The following is a 23,486-nucleotide window of genomic DNA, read 5'->3' on the forward strand; positions in this document are numbered from 1 at the left end:
ACTATAATGAAACAGGTGTCAACATTTTAATACATGGAGGTGCGTACCAAAATAATTGACCTTATGACTTTTCTGGTTGTTTGGTTGGTGGCTGTGCTGCCCGGTGGGAGAGACCTCGCCCGCTCTATCGCCATTTTCGTGCACATTGTGTTCCCATGGAACCTATTACATAATATACGCCGTGTTTGTTTTACTCAAACCATTTGGTTAAATCAAAATGTCTCCTGATGTCTTTAATGGAGCATTTTGATACAGCAATTAAATCGGGTAACACAAAACAGATTTTAGTTCGATACCTAATGTTCTCAAGTGTTGGGCACTCACAGACGAAGTAGGTGATTGCTTCCTTACAACCATCCTCCCCTGCAGTTGAAGGGGATTGACATTTTATCCCAATGCAGGCCAAACGACCAATATTCTGCTCTTGTGGATTTGATCCTCAATATCTCTTTTCTAGGCATATTTAATGTTCTGTTTGCTTGGTAATTTTACAGGTGTCCGTTGTTTTTTTGATGTTGGAGGGTATGTCACTCTGTATTGATAAAAACAGCCGGTTCACCGTTACTGCCTCAGAGCTGTCTCGCGATACACCAGCGCTTGGCTGTCCGAGTTAAGGGCATATCTCACCGCCGGTTACATAATTCTCTAATAGGAAACTACAGGCCCTTTATACCTCGAAGTTCTGCTTTATTTGTATTAATGTCGTTTTATGTGGCGGGTTCCAAGCCCAGGACGGGGATTATGGCTACATTACACCATTGTATAATAACCCCATTGATCTATAAGTCAGCCGCCCATGATGATCATTTCCAGTGAATGGCTATCAGAAGCTTTTCTACCGTGTGAAGAGGGCGGTGTGACCAAGAAGGTTTAACTTGGTCATATCAAAATGTTTCCGAAATGGTCGTGCTAGAACCTTAATGGAACACACCGAATCAATATCCGGCATAGGACTATCAACACCTAACATTCCCCCAAAGCATTTGGTGTCTTTGTCGTTAAAGCAACAACGTGCGCTATATAATGAAGACGTTATGCTCGTTAGAACATACACATGACGATGTCCCGAACGGACATCTGAAAAGTTGTAGCAGCTCGCTTGGTATCTTTACTGTCAGCGAAGGCTTGGCCAGATGTGTACACGATCTCTTCGGCTCCGGAGCCCCTGCCTACAGTTCGCCGCAGCGTCGAATTCAATGTTAGGTGGCCAAAAACGGATCTTCTCACAGCTCAAACATCTCAGGTTTAAGGGATCAAGACTAAAGCCAGAACCTCAATCAATATTCCACCAAATGAGTATACCCGCTGCCTTGTCCGCCCTCCTGTTGTCTGTTGAATATATTTTCCCATCATGTAATATATTAGAAACTACCTTAGTTAATAGAAGAGGAGTAGACTCTTAATACACGTCCAAAAATATCGAGAAAGTGTTCTAAAGACACGTTTTGACCTCGTTACCAATAATCTGAGCAATGACCCCGAGCCACTCCAAAACCGGGGGTAAGATCCAGATCTTTTTTTCGCCACTTTTGTGCATACAATTTTAAACGTTTTTGTTTTTTTTTTACAAATATCTTTTGGCATTAGTTTCAGGTTATTGATACCAAAGTAAAAACATGTCTTTTGACACCTCTGCCGGCATTTTTGGTCGTTTATTAGCAGTCGACCCCTGTCCAAGAATATTACCAGCAAAATTGATGCGTTCAAAAAAAAATTTATGAGCTGCAAACGTTTCAAAATTTAAAAAAAGCAATATTCATTTCATAACTTTTATGATTAAATTGAGCAAAAATCAATCTAAATACACTCCTTTCTGTATTTTATCATTATTGAAAAAGTAGGATTTAAGTACCATTTCAAAAAGGGTCCCTCTTTTATGTCCCCATTCTCTTGTACTTCCGAAATACAACCTGGAGCCCACTGCCAAATCTTCCGCCACCTTCTACCATTACATTAGCTTTGTTCGGCAAGCTTAAAATTTTTAAAAATTTTAAAGAATTTTTAGAAATAAGTGTTCGGTGACACAAAACATTTGCAGGGAGAGAGCGCATTTTGACATTTCATTTGGTGAGAGAGCTACAAGTTTCTGCTGGGAAAATTTAACTCAGTAAAAATTGTAAGCCATTGGATTGGCAACACTGAAAGTGCAAAGACGCGTGGTTTGAACAAATTTTTTACAAAAGTTAAATTTTTAATTGGAGTGGAGAATAATAAAATTTAAACAATACAAACATTAATTTTACTTAATTAAAAGTTAATCTTATTGGATAAAAAGATAAAACTACAAAAAATAAGAATATACTAACTACTAAGTGAACCTAACCTCAAAATGGATGTAGACGCCGAGGAGCCTAAGGGCTCCTGGGTACAACAATATAAAGACAGAAATAAAAAACCGAAAATTGATAAAAAACATTAAACCGGAGTTGAAAAATGAGGAAAACAATACATTGTTCAATCAACAAACAAATTCTCGTAAACAAGCAAAACAAAATAAACCAGAAGATATTGCGGATAAAAATAGCATTCAAGTAACAAATACTCAGCAAAATACAACAAAAATGAATGAAAACGAGGATATAAATACGAATAATAAACCGGCAGGAAATATGACAACAAATGAATATCTTTACTATGACAAAGATCACAAAGGTCCATTTGTGGTATATATTGACAAAAAACAAAATGGAACAGAAAGAAATTCAATTAATGCAGTAACCGTAGCCAACCTTCTTAAAATCCTTAACTATGAAGAAGTGGATGAGGTAAGCAAAGTAGGTTTTGGTAGAATAAAAACTATATGTAAAAATGCAGAAACAGCAAATAAAATTTGTAATGATAACACAATTAAAAATAAAGGTCATGAACCGAAAATACTACAACACTGCCTTTCAAAAACGGGTATCATTTTTGATATTCTAACGGAAATGACATTGGAAGAACTACACAAAGACATTATTTCAACAATTCCTATAATGAAAATGATTAGAATCGAAAGAAAAGATAAGGACGACAAAGAAAAAAGAATTCCAACAAGACGTGTAAAAATCTTTTTTAAAGGACAAACACTACCGAAAGAAATAATTTATGCACATACAAAAATAATGGTAAAACCATTCATTACCATAACACAATGTTACAAATGCTTCAGGTATAACCATTTCGCACAGAATTGCAAAGAAAGGGTTGAACGATGCAAAAAATGTTACCAGGTACATCTTGTGGAAGAACAGTGCAAAACAATAATGTGTATTAATTGCAATTTTCAACATCCACCAACAGCAAAAGACTGCCCAGCACGAGTAAAAGCATACATAATCAAAAGAACAATGACATTAGACAACAGTTCATACAAAGATGCACATAAAAAAGTAACCAACATTTTAGGTAACAGATTTGAATTACTAGACAACTTTGAACAAAATTTCCCGCAACTACAGAAGAAGGAAGTAAACAAACAAAATGCTGAGAACGATACCACAGAATACATCCACAAAATGGTGCCATATGTGAAGGTAGTTAAAAACATTAACAAAAACAGACAAAGAGAACAACAAAACGCAATCAACACAATGAACGAATGGCGAGAGGCCATAAAACCAATAACGACGGAATTCACTATAAACACAAATAAAATTAAAGACACACAAGAAGTCTTTAATAAAATAAGTGTAGAAATAACAAAACATTTAGCATCAAATGTAAACGAGAGACTAAATCACAATACTATGGAATTACTGAACAATATTCGTATTGCTATTAATAAAATTAACAATATTTTTGACACAACACTAATATCCCAGGACCCTAATGGCTGATCAGATTAAGATCTTACAATTTAACATCCAAAGCTTGAAAAAACAAGGAAACAAAGAAATACTGGAAATTTATCTTTTAAATAATAAAATAGATATAGCCATTTTAGCCGAAACATGGCTAACTAATAATTTTGATTCAAATATAAATAATTATAACTTTGCTTTTGCGAATAGACAAGATGGATATGGAGGCGTAGGAATTTACATTAGAAAAAATATTAAATTTACATTGTTTAAGATACCAAGTTCAATTGAAAACATAGGAATTACAACCATCAATCTTAAAAAGAATATAAACATAATAAGCGTATATTCGCCACCTAACGTTCCAACTCAAGAATTTAAAATTGAAATGGAAAAAATATTTATTTTTTTCAAAGAAATTTAACAACTTGACATTAATAGGAGGTGACCTCAACGCCAGAGCGGCAATGTGGGACCCGGAAATAACTAACAATAAAGGAAATATACTGGAAAATTTAGTCATGGACAACGGATTTCAAACACTAAATACAGGAGAACATACATTTGAGATGTAATACATCATCAGCAATAGATGTCACATTTATAAATCAGAATATCAGAAATACTTGGAAAACAACACATCAACTCACAAATAGTCATCATAAACCAATACTAATAACCCTATTCGAAGAATTATTAAAACCGCAAAAATCCAAAAAAATTATTTTGAGCAAAGTACTAAAAGAAATAAATACATTGACAATAGGAAATAGTTTAGAAGAATTTAATAATTCGATCAAAAACACCATAAAAAACAACACAATCAAGATAAACCATAAAAACAAATATATACCAAAAAAATGGTGGACTCAAGAAACAGAAAAATTGTTCAGACTAAGAAATACAGCTCAGAAGAAATTTAATCAATATAAAACATTACAAAACAGTGAAGCATTAATTGTAATACATCATCAGCAATAGATGTCACATTTATAAATCAGAATATCAGAAATACTTGGAAAACAACACATCAACTCACAAATAGTCATCATAAACCAATACTAATAACCCTATTCGAAGAATTATTAAAACCGCAAAAATCCAAAAAAATTATTTTGAGCAAAGTACTAAAAGAAATAAATACATTGACAATAGGAAATAGTTTAGAAGAATTTAATAATGCGATCAAAAACACCATAAAAAACAACACAATCAAGATAAACCATAAAAACAAATATATACCAAAAAAATGGTGGACTCAAGAAACAGAAAAATTGTTCAGACTAAGAAATACAGCTCAGAAGAAATTTAATCAATATAAAACATTACAAAACAGTGAAGCATTAATTGTGGCGAGGAAAAAATTCATAGAACATGTTAAGGAACAAAAGAAGAAAAATTTTAACGAACTCATAGATGAAATTTCGAAAGGAGACACTAATTCAATGTGGAATAAAATAAAAAACCTCAAAAAGTATAAATGTGAAAAAAATATTAACAACTGTTGGAATAATGAAGATTCAAAAAAGTATCTAATATTTATTGCAAGGGATCCGGATAGAAATGTTATGGTCAATAACATAACAAACAGAACTGACATACCATTAAAGGAAATGAATGTGGACAATTTCTTCAAATTCCTATACAGCAGAAAGATTAATTCAGCGAATGGTCCTGACCAAATTTCATATCGTATGATACTAGAACTACAAGAATCAGAAAAGAGAAAATTATTCAATATAATTGAGAATATCTGGCAGGAAGGGTTGATACCACAAGCATGGAGAGAAATCAAAATCATACCGATTCCTAAAGAAAAAAACAACAGATATTTACAAATACAGACCAATATGTCTATTGTCAGTGATGGCTAAAATAATAGAAGGCATAATAAAAATCCATATTGATAATCAATTTGAAGAACATAAACTAGTACCAGAAAAATCAGATGGATTTAGGAAGAATAGATCTACAGCAAATTGTATAAATGACCTTATAAATACAGTAGCATATGGAAAAAGCATACGACTCGGTAGACATAGAAATTCTTGAAAACAAACTTAACGAAACACAGATTAATAGTAAAGTAATAAGATGGATAACATCATTTTTAAAACAACGTACACTGATCTTAGATAAACAAAAAATTACAACAACAAATGGACTTGCCCAAGGAAGTGGATTAAGTCCAACTTTGTTTAATCTATATACAGCACACATTCATCAGATAATTAATGAAAAATGTAAGCTATTCCAATTCGCAGATGACTTCTTCTTAGTATGCGTTAACAAAAATAAAGACACCACACAACAATTACTGGAAATAAAAATACAAGAATTTATTAATGAATGTGATACAATTAAATTAAAAATAAATATTAATAAAACCAAAACCATATTTTTCAATCAGAAAAATTCACAAATAAATATACAAATAAATGGCACGTCAATTGAACAGGTAACAAATATCAAATATTTAGGAAGATATATAAGTACAAATAATGCTTGTATGCAACACATAAACAAGATAGTTGACAAAACTAATAGAACATGCCAATTTTTAAATATTTTGAGCGGCTGTAAATTCGGTATAGCACCTCCAAAGGCTTTACATCTGTATAAAACTTTTGCGAGAGCTAAAATGGACTATGCGGCATCCACTTTTGCTAATATCCCAAAGATGGCTTTACAAAAATTAACAATATGTAATAATAACAATCTTAGACGTTGTTTGGGTCTAATAAGATCCACACCAACACATGTTATATACCATATGGCTGCGGAGATGCCAACGATTTACAGGCTGGAGATGGCAACAGCGAAGGAAATTATAAAATGTATAGCATATAACTTACCAATGAAAAAGACAATAATCACAGATAAATTAAGTAATAATACCAGCTATTACAAAATATACCAAAAATACAAACTAATTTTTTACAATATTGCAACAATCAATACAAAGAAACATTCATCAAAGAAAATAATTACAGATGACAATTTTTTCAAAAAAACGGCAAAAAATAAAGAATGTGACAAAAGTATTATAAATACAATTTTCAAGGAAAAAATACAAATATTAGAATCACAAAAATTTGAATTAATATTTACGGATGGATCAATAAAAGACAATATAATGGGAGCTGCATTTATTCATGAAAAAACTAACACTATCAAATCGTTCTATAGCAATAAAAAAGTGGCATCGATGACAGCAGAATTAATAGCAATACAAAAAGCAGTGGAATTCGCCATAGTACAAAATTTTAATAAAATAGCAATACTAACAGACAGCCTAAGTAGCATTTTTGCTTTAAAAAATGAAGAAAGTAACAATCACATAGTACAAGAAATCTTTGAAATAATTAATTCATCAAATCTAGAAAGAATAGAAATACATCATATTCCGGCACACAAAAACATTAAACCAAATGAGAAAGCAGATGAAGCTGCAAAAAATGCAAACCAGAATGGAGAAAGAATCAGAGTACCATGGACCATCAAAGATGCGACAAAAGAAATTTAAAATAAAATAAGGAAAGAATGGGAGACTGAATACAAAGGAAAAATATCAAATAAAGGTAAAGATTACGGACAAATATACCCAGAACTAATTAAAAAACCATGGTTCAACAAGAAAAATTCTAAACTCGAACCCAAGGAAATAAAAGTAATCAATAGAATTTTAACCAATCACACATTTTGCAAAGATACATTAAACAAAATGCAAATATATGATGACAATAATTGTGAAATTTGCAACACAATTGAAAATACGAATCACATCTTATTCCACTGCAACAAATATGCAACAATTAGAAGTAAATACCCATTATTACAAAATCATTCAAATTTAATCGATATACAGAAAAAATATAGTGACAAAATGTATAGCACCATCACTAGTTTCCTTAAACAATGTAAACTGGAACTATAATTAACAGAATAAACTAAAAAAAAATTGGCGTTGGCGTTTTAGCTTTCGAGCTGGCCAAATAATTCGAATGTCATTCGACCTTCATCCGGTATTTTATATACGCGCAATGAAGTAACTTAAACAACAAAAAAAAAAAAAAAAAATTGTAAGTGAAAAACAGCTTATCGTGACATTCATTGAAGTTGGGCAAAATAGTTTTGATTTTTATAAATGCTGGTGAGTATTCCGTTAATTTATATAAACCCTCTGCAAAAGTAACAATTTTTCAATTGCAGATACATAACTTACCACAAAAAATGAATACAACACCAGCGGCTTCAGAATGTCCAATTTGTGAATTATACAATCGCATACCAACGCAAGCACAATACGCGATGCACAATGATAATCGTGGAACATGCGGTTTTCATATAAATTCATCAACAACGCCAAATCCCGTGGACAACGCAAAAATAGATCCAGGAGATTAATACACTCAACATTCCACATATGGAATGTCTGCAGAGGGAACGCATCATTCACCCAGCTTGGAGCACTATAGCGAACCAGTGGCGCAATTACCCCATGCACATTCAAGTGATCATCAGCAAAAGGGTTGCACGTCTCATCATTACAACCCATCACATCAGTTACCCGGACCAGTGGCGCAATTACCCCATGCACATTCATGTGAACATCAGCAAAAGAGTTGCACGTCTCATCATTACAACCCATCACATCAGTTACCCCATCAGCATGTATGTATATGAATCACCTTATGACTGCTTGGATGGCCCCAGTATGGACAATGATAGTAAATACATATAATAATATGCGTCAGTTTGGAACCGTCGGACGCACATTCCAAAGCTGCCGTCAGCCTGTGGGTAACGCATTGTTGCTTTGTGCTCATCTTCTTCAATGCCAGCCTTATGACAACGAAATGGGTTTTATGGGCAAGGACAAAACAAAAACACATACTCGGAGACTGACGGCAGCTCAAATGCAAACTGACACACGAACTGAATAATCTTTATTATATTTACTATCTTTAGTATGGGTGGCAGTAGTGTTTGATATGCAGCAGTTGTTGCATCTGGAGGTGGCACACATAGTGGTGGCAACGATTGTGGCATAAATTCAGTTTACACTCATCCAAATTTATCCATGAAAGAAGTGCAGTGCCGCACATAATTATTGGCGTGCCTTATTTTAGCAATTTTTATCAATTTCTTCGTTTGTAAAATTGTTTAAACTAATTTAAAAAATGAAAATGGGTCTTGCGGTGAACGAGGACATACTCCAAACAATTCTGAAAAATCTGGCTTAAAACTTGGAGAATTTTCACAAATTCTGCAAAGATTTTGATAAATAGTTTTTTACAAAATTAGTTAAAATAATTTTACAGACGAAAGTGGTGAAAATTGCTAAAATAAGGTGTGCCAATAATTATGTGGGCCACTGTAAGTATTTACATACAACAATTTCCGAACTTAATTTTATATATTTTTAAAGCAGTGCGTCGAAATGCAATTTCCTAATGTGGTCTCTTTAGGAGGAGAACTAAAATCTACAGACCCAGTTGGAGAACCAGAAATCGGAAATATTGAAGGTATACAAAAAAGGTAGTTAGCTTTGTGTGAACAGGTTCTCCTACTTTTTAGAAAGCACTGATGAACCAGGAATAAACATTCGAAAGAAGGTCGTTGCTGCCGTGATTATGACTGTAATGGAGTATTCTTCATCCGACAGTGCCGACGACGAGGGGAATGAAATATTGTTCCAATTAAAAAGGAGAAATAAATATTTGCTTGATCGCGCCTTAATGTGCACGAAAAGTGCAAGAAAATCCGTAAAGCATTATGCAGAGGAAATAGTGCCGACTTATACGGAGAAAGAGTTCCGTACGCATTTTCGCATTTCAAGAAGCCTTTTTGAAAACCTGTGCCAAAAACTTCTAAATAGCGAAGAATACAGCAAACTTCATCCTGACAGAAGACTGCCACAAAATACATATTTGTTGGTATTTTTATGGTTTGCGGGCCATGAAGCATGCAGCTTTAGAGATTTGTCTGACCGTTTTAATTTATCGATATCAACGATTTCTGCCATTATGAAAATCGTAACGATGTTCGTTAGTAATTTAAGTCCGCAAGTCATAAAATGGCCAATCGAGCAACCAAAAGAAGAGTCCAGCCAATATTTCGACAATAAATACATGTTCTCTAGAGCAATAGGTACTTTATTAGCGTAAATAACACTATAGGTAAAATTCCAAATTTTGAAAGGACACAGAAAAACCCCGAAATTAAAAATCGCAATATCTTGCGAAAATGACTTGACAAACTGAGTACACAGCAGTAATCTACGTCCAAAAATTTAGTTTAGTTTAGGGCTTTCCCAATATTCAGTAAAAATCTGTAAATTTTTTCCCAAAAATTTAAAAATTTTACTCAGGCGCTTTTTAAAAACTCTAATTATGCAGTTTTATAACCCATTAAATTTTAGTATAATAGAGTGCAAGTTTCAGGTTGCTCCGATGTCGCATAGAATTTTTAAAAAGCACCCTATAAATCAGAAAAGAATTTCTTTCTCTTTCATGCAAGGTATATAGCCTTCGGCATAGCCGAAGACAGCCTCGTCATTACGTGTTGTATTTCAGATTTATTACATATAAAATTAAATTCTATTTTAAAGGTGTATCGACGGAACGCATATACAAATTGATCCACCGAAGAGGGGAAAAGATGATTACATCGACAGAAGTGGAAATGTATCGGTGGTACTTTAAGGAATCTTCAATGAGCAGAAAAAGTTTATCAATGTATTCTGTGGATACCAGGGTTCAAGCCACGATAGTTGGGTTTTTAAAAACTCTCCAATATATGAGAAGCTAAATTCATATTGTGGAGGTACTTAGCACTCTATTTAATCAGAAAACACCACATGGCTAATATCCATTATTTTAGATTACTATCTTTTAGGTGACTTAGCTTATCCAATCAGCAAACACGTTATTACTCCATATAGAGATAATAGCCATCTTACTCGTGCTCAGAAAGCGTTTAATGTTAAGCTGAGTTCTGGCCGTGTAGCAATAGAACACACATACGGAATGGTGAAGCAAAGATTTAGGCAGATGTACTACTGCAAGCTAAGAGGTATGGAGAAGATATGCCACTTTGTAAGAGCATGTTGCGTCTTACATAATTTGGCTAATGAAGACGACTTTAACTTTGAAGAGCCAGCTTTGGAAAGTATCGATGAAATGCCAGGCAATGACGAAGTCCCACGAAGGAGGGAAAGGAATTTTGTACAAGATTTAATTTGTGAAGACATACAAAATCGTATGAGCCAAAATATTTAACTTATTACATGTTTGTAAGAGAAATACAGTGCTTCACAAAAGTTTGCGTACAACAAAGTTTGTTAAAAAATCATTATTTTTCGTGGGCTAAAGTTTTTATGATAGTTTCTTAATATATTTTGGTAGACTTCTTGACGTAAGACTTAAATAATAGTGTGAAACTTTGTGCGAAGTTATATAAAATTCGCGAAGTTTGCATCCGAATTTTCAAAACTTGATTGAACCTTTTTGGACTTTGAATATGCAGTTTTGTGTCCCACTGAATTCTAGTATAGTAATGTGCAACTTACAAGCAGATATACAGTGTCGGACAAAACATTTTGGGAAGCAGAAAACGTTGACTTTTGAAATTTAATGGTTGAAGCTCTTTTTCGGATTTGGAATTAATGTCATTGTTAATAGACTTTAGTTCCATTTACACCAATTCGCACCCCATTAGGCATTGAATATAGCAATAATGAGATAACTAAGAAGATTGAGATTGAGTTCAATAAGGGCTTTAAGGTGGACAACTTACCTAACTTATTCATTAAGCTTCTGTGTGAAATTGGCATAACCTTTGCTAAGAAATTTGATTTTAAGTTAAGTGCAGCATTTTTAAGTCACTTGAATTTTAGATGAACATATTTTCTGACGGGGAATATACTCAAAAGACTTGTCCATCACTGCGACCTCGTTTAAATATTATTTCGATGTTACTTTTCCCGTGAATTCAGCTTAGGACCCACGGTAGACTGGATGGCGGCCGACACTGCAATTACTGTTTCATTTAAAGAGGGATAAACTCGCACATGGTAAACAACACTCATAGCCATTTCACCCTCTAGAATAGAACTGTTTGTGAACATGAACATTAAGCCCCCATTAGTGATACTTAGCATAGACTTGACTTGACTTGGCGTAAACTTGGCAACTTAGCCACGATTATACTCCACTTGGCGCATAAAATCTGGCATCATAATCAGCGTTGAAATTTATTTTTAAATAAATGTCAATTTGTATGACAAAATGTCAAAATGCAATGGAAACAAACAAATGGCATCTCAAAATGTAAACGTCACTTAGAACTTACATAGAAAATCAAAATTTAACAGACTTCTAAGTCAAGTTAGGTTTTGAGTAATCAGTAACATGCAATGTTCATTTAACAGAACTGTAAGTGACAGTTCGCAAGCCAAGTCAAGTCTATGCTAAATATCAGTAATGGAGCCTTTAGTATTAGTCGTTACTGAAGTGTCTAATAGAAAAGAGCTGGCGAACTTAGTGCAGTACGTCATCGTACTTGCGCCCTCGTGTCAAATGGTGAATGCACCCGAAAGTGTCCTGCCAAACCTATTTGCCTTTTCGCGTCGACTAACGTGATTTATATTATATTATTTGTACATTCCATTTAATTTTTTGATAATGAAAAGCGTGTATTAGTCAATCAATACGGGTGATTAAAATGTAATTGTCATATATGTATGTAAAAAGTGTACCATTAAATTAACGATTCATCGTTTTGGTGGTGTATTCATATCCATTGAGTAGGCAAGTGCGTGTGATTTGTATTCTAAGTGACCTGACTGATGAAAGTAAGTTTAATTATTTTGACATTGTAACTCAATGAAATTGGCTAAAGTTTCGCACGAAAATCAAATATTAACAAAGATGAACATAATATACGTAAATATCTATATATGCATGTACATACATTTCCAAAGTACATACTTACTTGCTTGTAAATATAAATTGCATATGGGCATTCTGCAAATTATGTAGGCATAACACATCTAGGAATGAATATGTGTCAGCAACAGCAACAGCTCCACCGCACAATGGGTCTGCAGAACTGTTTTTGTCAGGGTTGGGCCTGTAAACTGTTTACATTGTTTACAGCAATTGTTTACATGTAAACAATGTAATTGTTTACCATGATGTAATAAAGCTAGGTGTTCTATGTAGTGACAGCTCATTATGAAAACTCCCACATAATACGAATTATGAGAGAAAGGGGAAGGACAGAAGGGGCCGTTTTCTGAAATAGTATTAAATTTGATACTTCTTTGAATAAAAGCACTAATCCTTGATTGGAACGAAACTGGATTTTTTAAAATTTTTAGATTAAAATATAACTTACATTAATCTTAAAACTTAAAATTGTTTCTTTTTGTATATTTATATATTCAGTACTACTCTGAATCGCTTCAACCGATTTGGATGAAATTCGGTTTATGGATAGTGTAGTATTTATATATTTCTAGTAAAATATGTTCACGATGACTTTGAAGGAGACTGATAGTTAAATGCTTCATATCCGTACCAAGATTTGAAATATAAAATTGAATATGTTGGATCGGTTTTCTACAGGTATGCCATATCTTCCTATTTACTTTCAAAATCGACATAAGAAACTTGCACGACAATTTTGAATTTTAAAATTCTATGTTCAACTGTGAAGGAGTCATTTCATTCGCACTGCACAACAGTAACTGGCACTTTCAAATTTTTTTTTCATTGAACTCCTTTGTAAAAAATTGTGGAAATTGCTGGATTTGATATGGCACGTCGATTTACAGAAAAAATCGAAAAATATCTCTTGTTAGAGTTTAAACTCTGTCGGCCGGGTTTTCAGTGCTACTTTAAGCTAACTAGAGTTTAATATTGTCACTTTGGCGCTTTAACTCAGAGGAACAGTAAAATTCGAATGCCTAGGACCAAAGCAGGAAAGTTACATTGAAAGTAGTTCTCTGCCGAAGCTGCCCAGCCCTGCTTTAAAGTGAAATCGACTGTTTTAATAGGAGTTTGTGTGTTATCTACAAAATAGTCTAAGAAGTTCGATGAGTTTTAATTTTTCAATTATTTTAGTTAAAAATTTTCGCTTTATTTATTTAAAATGTCCTTTAAAATAATATTTACAATAATAATAAAAACAGATACACAAATACACATTAAGTGAATACATTTCCGTATATGATTTTGCTATGATAACATATTACAACAGACACAGTAAAAGATCCATACGAAGTCATTAGTTGGTCATATACTAAAATTGATTATTTTCCTTTCCTCTCACCACTATAAGTTTGCATTAAATTTACGTACGACTAGGCTTATGGTTCAGGTGGGGCCATTGGTACATTTATAGATCCATTTAATTCTAACTCGAAAAGTGGTGTCCACATCGGCATATTGGTATACATATCAGTCGCATCGGAATCATATAATTTTTATCCAACTCAGACTGTTCTCCGTAGGGTGCACTCGGTTGGTTGTGCATGGTCGTCTATATTCTGGACAATATTTTGGATTATTTATTGCCGCGAACAAGCAACGAATAAGAAATAAATGACCACGGGAATATATTCGATCGGTTTTCTCATAGAACTCAAACAAATGGCAAACTTGAATGTTTTTGTTGAAAAAATAGTAATTTTTTTGAGAATTATCACTAATTTGAGCGATAGAAAAGTCAACACAAAATAGAATTGTAGAAAAAAAGTGATGCTGTTGCATACTTTTCCAGGAAAATGGATTTGTTTGGTTTTTAATAAAAATTTTCCTCTGAATGAAAAAGTAGTTTCTCAAAGAGGCTGTTGGCCTCGCAGAACGCTCGGTGCGCGGAGGTCCAATATAATTGAAAAGAAAAGAAAACACAAATAATTTCAATATTAGTACTTTATAATAATTGATTTATTATTTGTTAAGTGGGTACAATTTTTTACCTTTGGTATGTGGCGTGACAGCAGCAGTTGACCTTCTTCCTTCCTTCTTCCGTCCGTGTTGTCGAACCGGAGATCGTGCGGGGATTTTCCAATGAATATTTGTTATCCGATGGAAAACTCAGTTAACCGTGTTAGTGTTGCATATATGTGAACATACTTGAATGTGTATGCATGTGGGTGTGCAGTACATGAAAGTATGTATGAATGCATACTATTTGCACTAAATAAAGTATGTATTAGAGTGGCCGTGTTTGCAGTATAAAAATATTTAGGTCCTGACCTAAACATGCCGGCCCCCTTGCGGTAAGCAACATCTTAAAATGAAGGAAAGTCATGCTGAAGCGTCTGGACGTCTCCGTTCCATCTGGACAAAGAGCCCAAGTCTCTGTTCCAGATTTTCACTTTATGAGGTTAACTGTTATATCCAGACGGAGAGGACGTGTCTCCGTGACAGAAAGGATTTATTTATTTTATTTTTTTTTATTTGTATTGAACCTCTGACAGGCGCTTATAGCAGATTCGCCATGTGCAGGGAACTGCATATGGGTTGTCCAAAGTTCGTGCAGTGATGCATTTGCAATAGCGAAAAAGAATGACCGCGTGAGCGCACAACTGTTTATCAACGGGTTATTGATCACTTTCTAAATGCTCCCTGAGTACATCCTATCTCCTCTTTATATTAAATTTAGTGTTTATGCATTGGAATCATACGTAGAAAATTAATAAATTACACTTGCGTGTGATCAATTCATAATTTCTACTGAATACAAAAAATAAAAATTTGTATATTCCAACCTGATCGGAAATTTATAATTTGGTTTTTATTTTTGTGATTTAATTTGTCACGAAGTGTCCTGCCACCCAAGAAAGTTTCGCATTTTCCAACTATATTTGTGGATTTCGGTAAAAATACGGTAGTTGAAAAAATTTTTGTTGCGAAAAATTTCAAACCTTTCGAGTTTTGAACGATTTTCTTGCAGTTCGTACTTATTTTGCAACATTTTTCAATAAAGTATTTGTGGCGGCCACCGTGGTGTGATGGTAGCGTGCTCCGCCTATCACACCGTATGCCCTGGGTTCAACTCCCGGGCAAAGCAACATCAAAATTTTAGAAATAAGATTTTTCAATTAGAAGAAAATTTTTCTAAGCGGGGTCGCCCCTCGGCAGTGTCTGGCAAGCGCTCCGATTATATTTCTGCCATGAAAAGCTCTCAGTGAAAACTCATCTGCCTTGCAGATGCCGTTCGGAGTCGGCATAAAACATGTAGGTCCCGTCCGGCCAATTTGTAGGGAAAAATCAAGAAGAGCACGACGCAAATTGGAAGAGAAGCTCGGCCTTAGATCTCGTCGGAGGTTATCGCGCCTTACATTTATTTTTTTTATTTGTGAAATCAGTAATTACAAACATTGAAAAAAAAAAATGGAACGGACCATATTCCACTAAAACACCTATATTAGTGTGAAAAAAAAATGTTCGCTATGGGAATACCATGGTTCAATTATGTACAGGTTGGCTCATCTCATCAGCTGATTTTATTTATGTCATTGCATGGTCGAAGGGATTGTCAAAAGGAGATGGCCAACTCAAAACGAAACCAACACATTGGCAACATTTTTCACATACAAAAACTGCTAAGTTTTATGTTTCCATTCCATACCATTCGCACCAACACCAATACACAGATTATGACAATTTGAACAGACATATTTTGTTGCTTTGCAGATGATCCAACCTGTATAAGTTGAACCATGGGCAATACCATACCGCGTAGAGGAAATGTCATGTAAATGACAAAAGCAAAATGTAATTACATAGTAAACATGCCGGTAAGTAAACATAGCGGAATTTTGTAATTTATTAATTGTATGATTTGACTAACTTGTATTTACTTTTCTTTTCAGATTTTGCCAACTAAATGATGTCCCTGTGTGTACATATGTATGTATATACACTATGCGGAAATTAACACCCAAGAAGGGATTTATGTTGCAGTATTACCGGTTGCTGCACAGGCAGCAACAACAAAGAGTAGGTTCGAAAATCTATCCAGAATATCAAAATCCGTTTTGGTCGTTACTGCATGTGCTTGCGCTCGTTTCTCCTCGATGATTGTGTTGTATGTTATATCTTGTGTAGGCCATTTTAAGATGTCTTCTTGTAACCAAGAAGGACCCTGCCACCACAAGGAATTGTTGACCAGTTCATGTGCTGGAAGTCCTCTGCTAGCCATATCGGCCGGATTTGATCCCGAATCCACATGACGCCTTTCCGGCCTTTTCGACGATTTTCGTGATGCGGTGTGCTACGAAAGTTGACCACGAAGTTGCTGGGATGAATTGCCTAATAAATACAAATAAATACAAATACAAATACAAGGGGGCTTTCGTATCCAAGCCAGTACAATCGTGGAATCGGTCCATAAATAGGTTTTTGGGTTCCCTAAATTGAGATTTGCTGCTCCACATAATTCCAATCGGCGAAGGGAGATAGTTTTTACAGGAGATACTTTAGTTTTCGCCAATAGCAAATTGATTTGAATTTGGCCGTTTGATTCGACGCGGAGGTATATCGTCGCAGCATACGCTTTCTCCGATACGTCGCAGAAACCGTGTATTTCCACATTGTTGGTTGGAGAAAAGTGTGTCCAGCGCGGTATCAGAATGTTGTCAATTTCGGGATAATTTTCCATAAAAATTTTCCAACGTTCGGTAGTAGTTGGTGATACTTCTTCATCCCACTTTGTGCCTTCAAGCCAAATGTTTTGCATAATGATTTTGGCTACGACGACTATTGGAGCAAGACATCCTAACGGGTCGAAAAGCTTTGCAATTGCTGATAAAATCGTTCCTTTGGTCAAAATTTCATAATTTTCCATGGGCTTTGCGATGAAGTAAAATTCATCCTTATGTGCATTCCACCTGATTCCTAGTGCCTTCACTGAACTTGCGTCTTCGAACTCCAGGAAATCTTTGTTAGGGAGATGTTTTTTAGGGATATCCTTTAGTATTTGGTCGGAATTGGCTCTCCATTTTCTTATTGGAGAGCCGGCTGATTGCAATGCTTGGGATATTTGATCTCTGGCAGTAATTGCTGATTGGATGCAGTGTCCACCAGCAAGAATATCATCCACATACATGTATTCTCTTAGTATTGTGGATGCAATTGGAAAGGTATCTTCGACGTCCTTTGCCAATTGTAAAAGTGTCCTTATTGCTAGATAAGGAGCACAGTTAACCCCGAATGTCACAGTCTTTAGTTCGTAAAGGCTTATAGGGCTTTCAGAGCTAGTACGGAATACTATGCGCTGGTATTTGGTTTGGTAGGTTGTACCATAATTTGTCGGTACATTTTCTCGATATCGCTGTTGAAGACATATTTATAAAGTCTCCAGCGAAGCATAAGAATAGTTGGGTCAGCTTGTATCGTAGGACCGGTATACAAAACGTCATTCAGACTTCCTCCGTTTGCGGTCGGACTAGATGCGTTGAAAACAACTCGAACTTTCGTGGAGGTACTTTTTTCCTTGATGACGGAGTGATGAGGTAGAAAATAATGGTCAGAGGAGTCTGGTGGCACAAAGCTGTCGATCCTTGACATATGTCCTAATTCCTCGTATTCGGTCACAACTCGATTGTACTCCGTTTGTAAAGTAGGTTTTTTCGCGAGGCGTGTCTCGTTCCGGAAGAACTAAGAGCTTGCTCTTTTAAGAGAAGGCCCTAGGGATATATTGGAAGGGAATTCTCGTTTAAAAGGTAATGAGACTGTGTATTTCCCGGTATTATCCCTAGTGGTGGTACTTCTGTATAATTCCTCGCAGTATTGTTCGTCCGCATTAAAGCGTTTGTTTTTAGGGATTTCTTCGAGTTCCCAAAAGGCGGATAATTGCTTATCCAATGATACGTCACTGTAATAGGAGACGATTTCTTTTGGTTGCTCTTGATCATCTGTACGGCCTGTAAGTATCCAGCCGAAAGCAGTTTCTTGTGTTAAGAGCGTACCTAGGACATTCTTATGCAATCCGTTCAAGATGATTTGAGGGCAAATGCCCCCTCCAAGAACTAGGTCCACTGGTTCGTTGACAAAGAATCTTTTATCTGCCAACTCGAGATCAGGAATGATTGTATGGTCATCGCACTAATCTGGCATGTTGGAAGATCTCCTGTAAGCTTTGGCAGGACAAGAACTTTTGTGCTCAAAGAAAATAATGGGTCAATTAGTGACCGCAACTCTATTGAACAAGACTCTTTGACCTGTGCAGAGAATGAGTTAGTTATACCGGAAACTTGAGCGCGAATTTTCTTGGATGGCAGGTTAATTCGACGCTTGAGACGTTCGGTAATAAATGAACATTCAGAACCAGGATCAATTAGGGCTCTGGCTGAAAAATTGGTATTATTATATTGTATGTTGACACCAGCGGTGCCTAAAAGTACACCAGCGGTATTATGCGCATGGCAAGATTGCACATTGGAGGTTTGCTTGTCATTGGACTTTGAATTTTGCCTCTCTCGTGCTTGTCGCTATGTTGAAGGGGTCTCATCTTCCTTACTTGCATGAACTGCTGCTTTTTGCTGAATTTTTTGTATATGTAGGAGCGTGTTGTGTCGAGAATGGCATGTACTACAGTTATAAGAACTAGTACATTTCGACACAGTATGTTCCGAAGACAAACAATTCAGGCAGCTAAGTATTATTGTTAATAAATTCAATTCTACGAGCAGGTGTAAGTTTGAGGAATTTAGCGCAGGTTCGTAGTTTGTGGCCATTCGTGTGACACATTTTGCAATTAAAATTCTTTATGCTTGTTTGGAAGCTGCCAACTTTTTTATTATAAGGTTCAGGGGTTTTGGTATTTTGGGGCTTAAAAATTTTCGAAGTTTTATTACCTCTGTGACCAGACACGTTTTCTAATGCAAGAAATCTATCGGATAGGAATTTATTCATGTCCTCCCATTTTGCTATATCCGTTTTGTTCCCTAAAGACAGTTCCCAAAGTGAAAGGCTGGTTTCGGGCAATTTTTCTGCGCACAGGTATACAAAAAGTACATCCCATAAATCTTTCTTATGCCCTTTTAATGCATTCATGCAATTATCTAATTTCAATTGTAAATCTTTAATAGATTTACCGCAATCCGTTTCAATAGGTTTTATTCCGAATACAGTGTCGAGCTGAGCCTTAACTAAACTATGCTTGTTTTCATACCTTTCAGTGGGATTCTTCCACGCTATTTCAAACCCTTCATTTGTGACAGGTGCGTTGCTAACAATTTCGTTGGCCTCCCCTTTGTTTTCTGACTGAGGTAATATAGTTTCTCAATCGGGTAAATATCGTGGTTCGAAATGTAAATGGCCGTAAACATATCTCGGAATGTAGGCCAAGACAAATAGTCACCCTTGAAGATTTCGGTATCACATGGAGGGAGGCGAAGATGGTGTTTGCGATCAGTCTGTTTTTGGGCAGGCTGGTCAATTTTCTCTGTTTCTGCTTTATTAAGGCTCTCTGCCTGAGCCGACATAGCAGACATACATTTAAAATAACTAGCCATAGAAAGCTTATGCTTCTTTTTTATGGCTTTAATTTCATCTTTGGACAAACCCGCGGAGATTAACGCGTCATAAGCATTTTTGGTTTTTACCCACATATTTTTTAACTCTTCTTGTTGAAAGGAAAGAGTGTGTTTATTGAGATCAGTCACGTTACCGATATCTGATTCGAATTCGACAATTGCCTCAGCAAAAAGTATGTATGCATCCATTTTTATTTATGATATGTATACAGATAGAAATCCGGAAAATTTATTGTATACGTTTGAGGTAAAAACCTTTTGTCGCCCTCTCTGCTCAGCTAGTGTTATGTAATTAAGTACCGCAAGTAAGGTAGAAACCCTCAGTTGCGTTTTGATCGGTGGTAGAAACCCATCGACTCGTATACCTAGCTAAGTGCTACCGCAAGTAAGGTAGAAAAACTCAGTTGCGTATTGATCGGTAGAAACCCACCGGCTCGTATACCTAGCTAAGTCATACCGCAAGTAAGGTAGAAACCCTCAGTTGCGTTTTGATCGGTGGTAGAAATCCACCGACTAGTATGCCTAGCTAAGTCCTACCGCTAGTAAGGTAGAAACCCTCAGTTGCGTTTTGATCGGTGGTAGAAACCCACCGACTCGTATACCTAGCTAAGTGCTACCGCAAGTAAGGTAGAACAACTCAGTTGCGTATTGATCGGTAGAAACCCACCGGCTCGTATACCTAGCAAAGTGTTAACGCAATTAAAGTGAAAACCCTCAATTGCGTAAGAAACCCACCGGCTCGTATACCTAGCAAAGTGTTAACGCAATTAAAGTGAAAACCCTCAATTGCGTAATAACAGGTGTTAAAAATCCACCGACTCGTATAACTAGCTAAGCTACTGAAAAGAGAGCTAGAGAAAGGAGGGCAACAAAAGCAAAAGCAGACTAAAATGCAATGTACTTTTTAAATTTTCACTATCTATTTCTTTTAGTGTAATTTTGTATGCGCGGTAAAACGCCGATTCGCCACCCACACAGATGTAATGGTTATTTTTTACAACAAAAAACCTGGACTTCGTTGTGTTAATCCAGTATATGTTAAGCCGCAAAAAATAAGGCAAAGTGTAAAAAATAATAAGCAACAAATAAGCAGTTAAAATTACTGGGGAATTTTTTTTGGGTATGAACCAAAGTGAAGTGCTGTTGTTGTTGTTGAAAATTAACAAACAACGAAACTAAAAAGAATGTATGGTATTGTGAAACCGAAAATAGTGCAGTTTAAGTTAAAATTAAAATTGTTTCTACTAAAAATTCTGCACTATGTTACCTTAAGCTGTGTCAGCAGAACCTTACCGCGGGTTGGGGATAATGCTGATAGACAAAAGACTTTTTTACCACTTAATTCACTTAAAAAAAAGTTCACTTCAAAAAAAAAATTGTGGTTGTAAATTATAACCACGTACCTTGATTGTTGTTGCGGCTATCTCTGCTTGGTAGCTGGTTTGCAAGATAAGTTTGTTTTTAATCTCGAAGGTCTTGTTGTGTTGTTCCCAAAAAATCTCGAAGGTCTTGTTTTGCCTTTTCTGTGATGTGGACTGTATATGTAGATCAAGTTCTGGTCGCTTGTAAAAAATCTCACGGTGAGAAAGGACCAAATGTTGGCCTCGCAGAACGCCCGGTGCGCGGAGGTCCAATATAATTGAAAAGAAAACACAAATAATTTCAATTTTAGTATTTTATAATAATTGATTTATTATTTGTTAAGTGGGTACAATATTTTACCTTTGGTATGTGGCGTGACAGCAGCAGTTGACCTCTTTCCTTCGTGGTTGAAATTGAACAGAAAATGGAAAGTGATCTCCGTGTTGTCGAACCGGAGATCGTGCGGGGATTTTCCAATGAATATTTGTTATCCGATGGAAAACTCAGTTACCCGTGTTAGTGTTACATATATGTGAACATACATGAATATGTATGCATGTGGGTGTGCAGTACATGAAAGTATGTATGAATGCATACTATTTGCACTAAATAAAATATTGTATTAGAGTGGCCATGTTTGCAGTATAAAAATATTTAGGTCCTGACCTAAACAGAGTCAAATTGAGTTTGAGAGTGGGAGTTCAAGACGGAGAATTAGAAAGACAAGCTGCCAACGTCAGTCACCTTGTAATTATATCATGATTGTTTACAAGCTAATTGTTTACGTAAACAATTCATTTTTTTAAAGAATTAATTTTTTTGCTTTTTTTATGAGTCAAACAATCTACTACTAATTAAGTATTTTCACTATTTCTATATTTCAAACAGTTTTCCAAGCTTGTAAAAAATAATAAAAAAATACGCTTTAATATTTAGTATTTTAATATTTTTTATTCATTTTCACTGTCCAATTCTTCATTGTTTTGGTCAATTTTCATTTTATAATAAATAAAAAGTAACTTTTTGGACCTTTCAAATCGATCTGTTTGACTTGACAGTTTACAATATAAGTTGGAATGACATATGCTGGTATATGTTTACAATTGTTTACATTATTTACAATTGTTTACAATGAAAGTGTTAACAATCCAAAAAATGTTGTGAACGCGCAACCCTGGTTTTTGTTGCCAGAAGTTAAGAAAATAAAATTTTTGCAAACTGTTTTAGCTTCGGATACCTTTCTTAAAATATATGGTTACGGCAAGCAATGAGTCTTATGTGGCAGTTACCCACCGACGCGTGCCGTACATACGGACGTTTGTCGTACGAAACACGTTTGACCAAACCCTCAAGCCCGTAGGAATCAATAGCTATCATCCGGTGGCAAAACCCTGAGCCAGATAAATAATTTTGCATGTAAATGCAACAACAACAATTTGAGCCAGATAAATCCAGATAGAAGTCTGGTTCAATTTGTGCGCCAGATAATTTGTTAATTACTTCTTTTTAGTTTGGCAACGCTACCTTTAATAAACCTACTTTTTCAAAAATAGATGTCGCTGCTTAGCCTTTCGCCGTATTAGTTAAATGAAAAACAGCAGCGACATCTGCCTATCACATTTCACGTGTGCGAAAATGTCACAACATCTGCTTCTCAAGTCTCTCAATGATCCAGAGCATTCCCGTGAGAATTGAGCGTGAGCCGGAGCTGTAAAACTTACTGAAAGACGGCAAATGTGTGCGGCTGTGTACATGTACATAACATATTTGTGTGTGTATTGTTTACA

At 35.3% G+C, this 23,486-nt stretch overlaps 1 protein-coding gene, 1 long non-coding RNA gene and 1 pseudogene across 2 annotated transcripts in view; all 3 read left to right on the forward strand.

The window, feature by feature from the left end:
* The window catches only part of LOC137242219 (ubiquitin carboxyl-terminal hydrolase isozyme L5-like), a 6,222-nt pseudogene extending 2,595 nt beyond the window's left edge, over positions 1-3,627 (forward strand).
* Positions 1-11,139, forward strand: part of LOC137242220 (uncharacterized) — an 88,816-nt gene extending 77,677 nt beyond the window's left edge. Inside the window, exons 2-3 of the long non-coding RNA XR_010950134.1 lie at positions 10,396-10,610; positions 10,668-11,139. This is a non-coding gene — a long non-coding RNA (uncharacterized lncRNA). The remainder of the gene's footprint in view (positions 1-10,395; positions 10,611-10,667) is intronic.
* A 1,170-nt stretch (positions 11,140-12,309) lies between these two features.
* Positions 12,310-23,486, forward strand: part of Kua (Plasmanylethanolamine desaturase Kua) — a 194,252-nt gene continuing 183,075 nt past the window's right edge. The window contains exon 1 of the mRNA XM_067765776.1: positions 12,310-12,639. Within this exon, the coding sequence (XP_067621877.1) occupies positions 12,634-12,639 (6 nt within the window). The 5' untranslated portion in view covers positions 12,310-12,633. The remainder of the gene's footprint in view (positions 12,640-23,486) is intronic.

This window comes from Eurosta solidaginis, chromosome 2 (assembly GCF_040869045.1).
Source record: "Eurosta solidaginis isolate ZX-2024a chromosome 2, ASM4086904v1, whole genome shotgun sequence".
Lineage (NCBI taxonomy): Eukaryota > Metazoa > Arthropoda > Insecta > Diptera > Tephritidae > Eurosta > Eurosta solidaginis.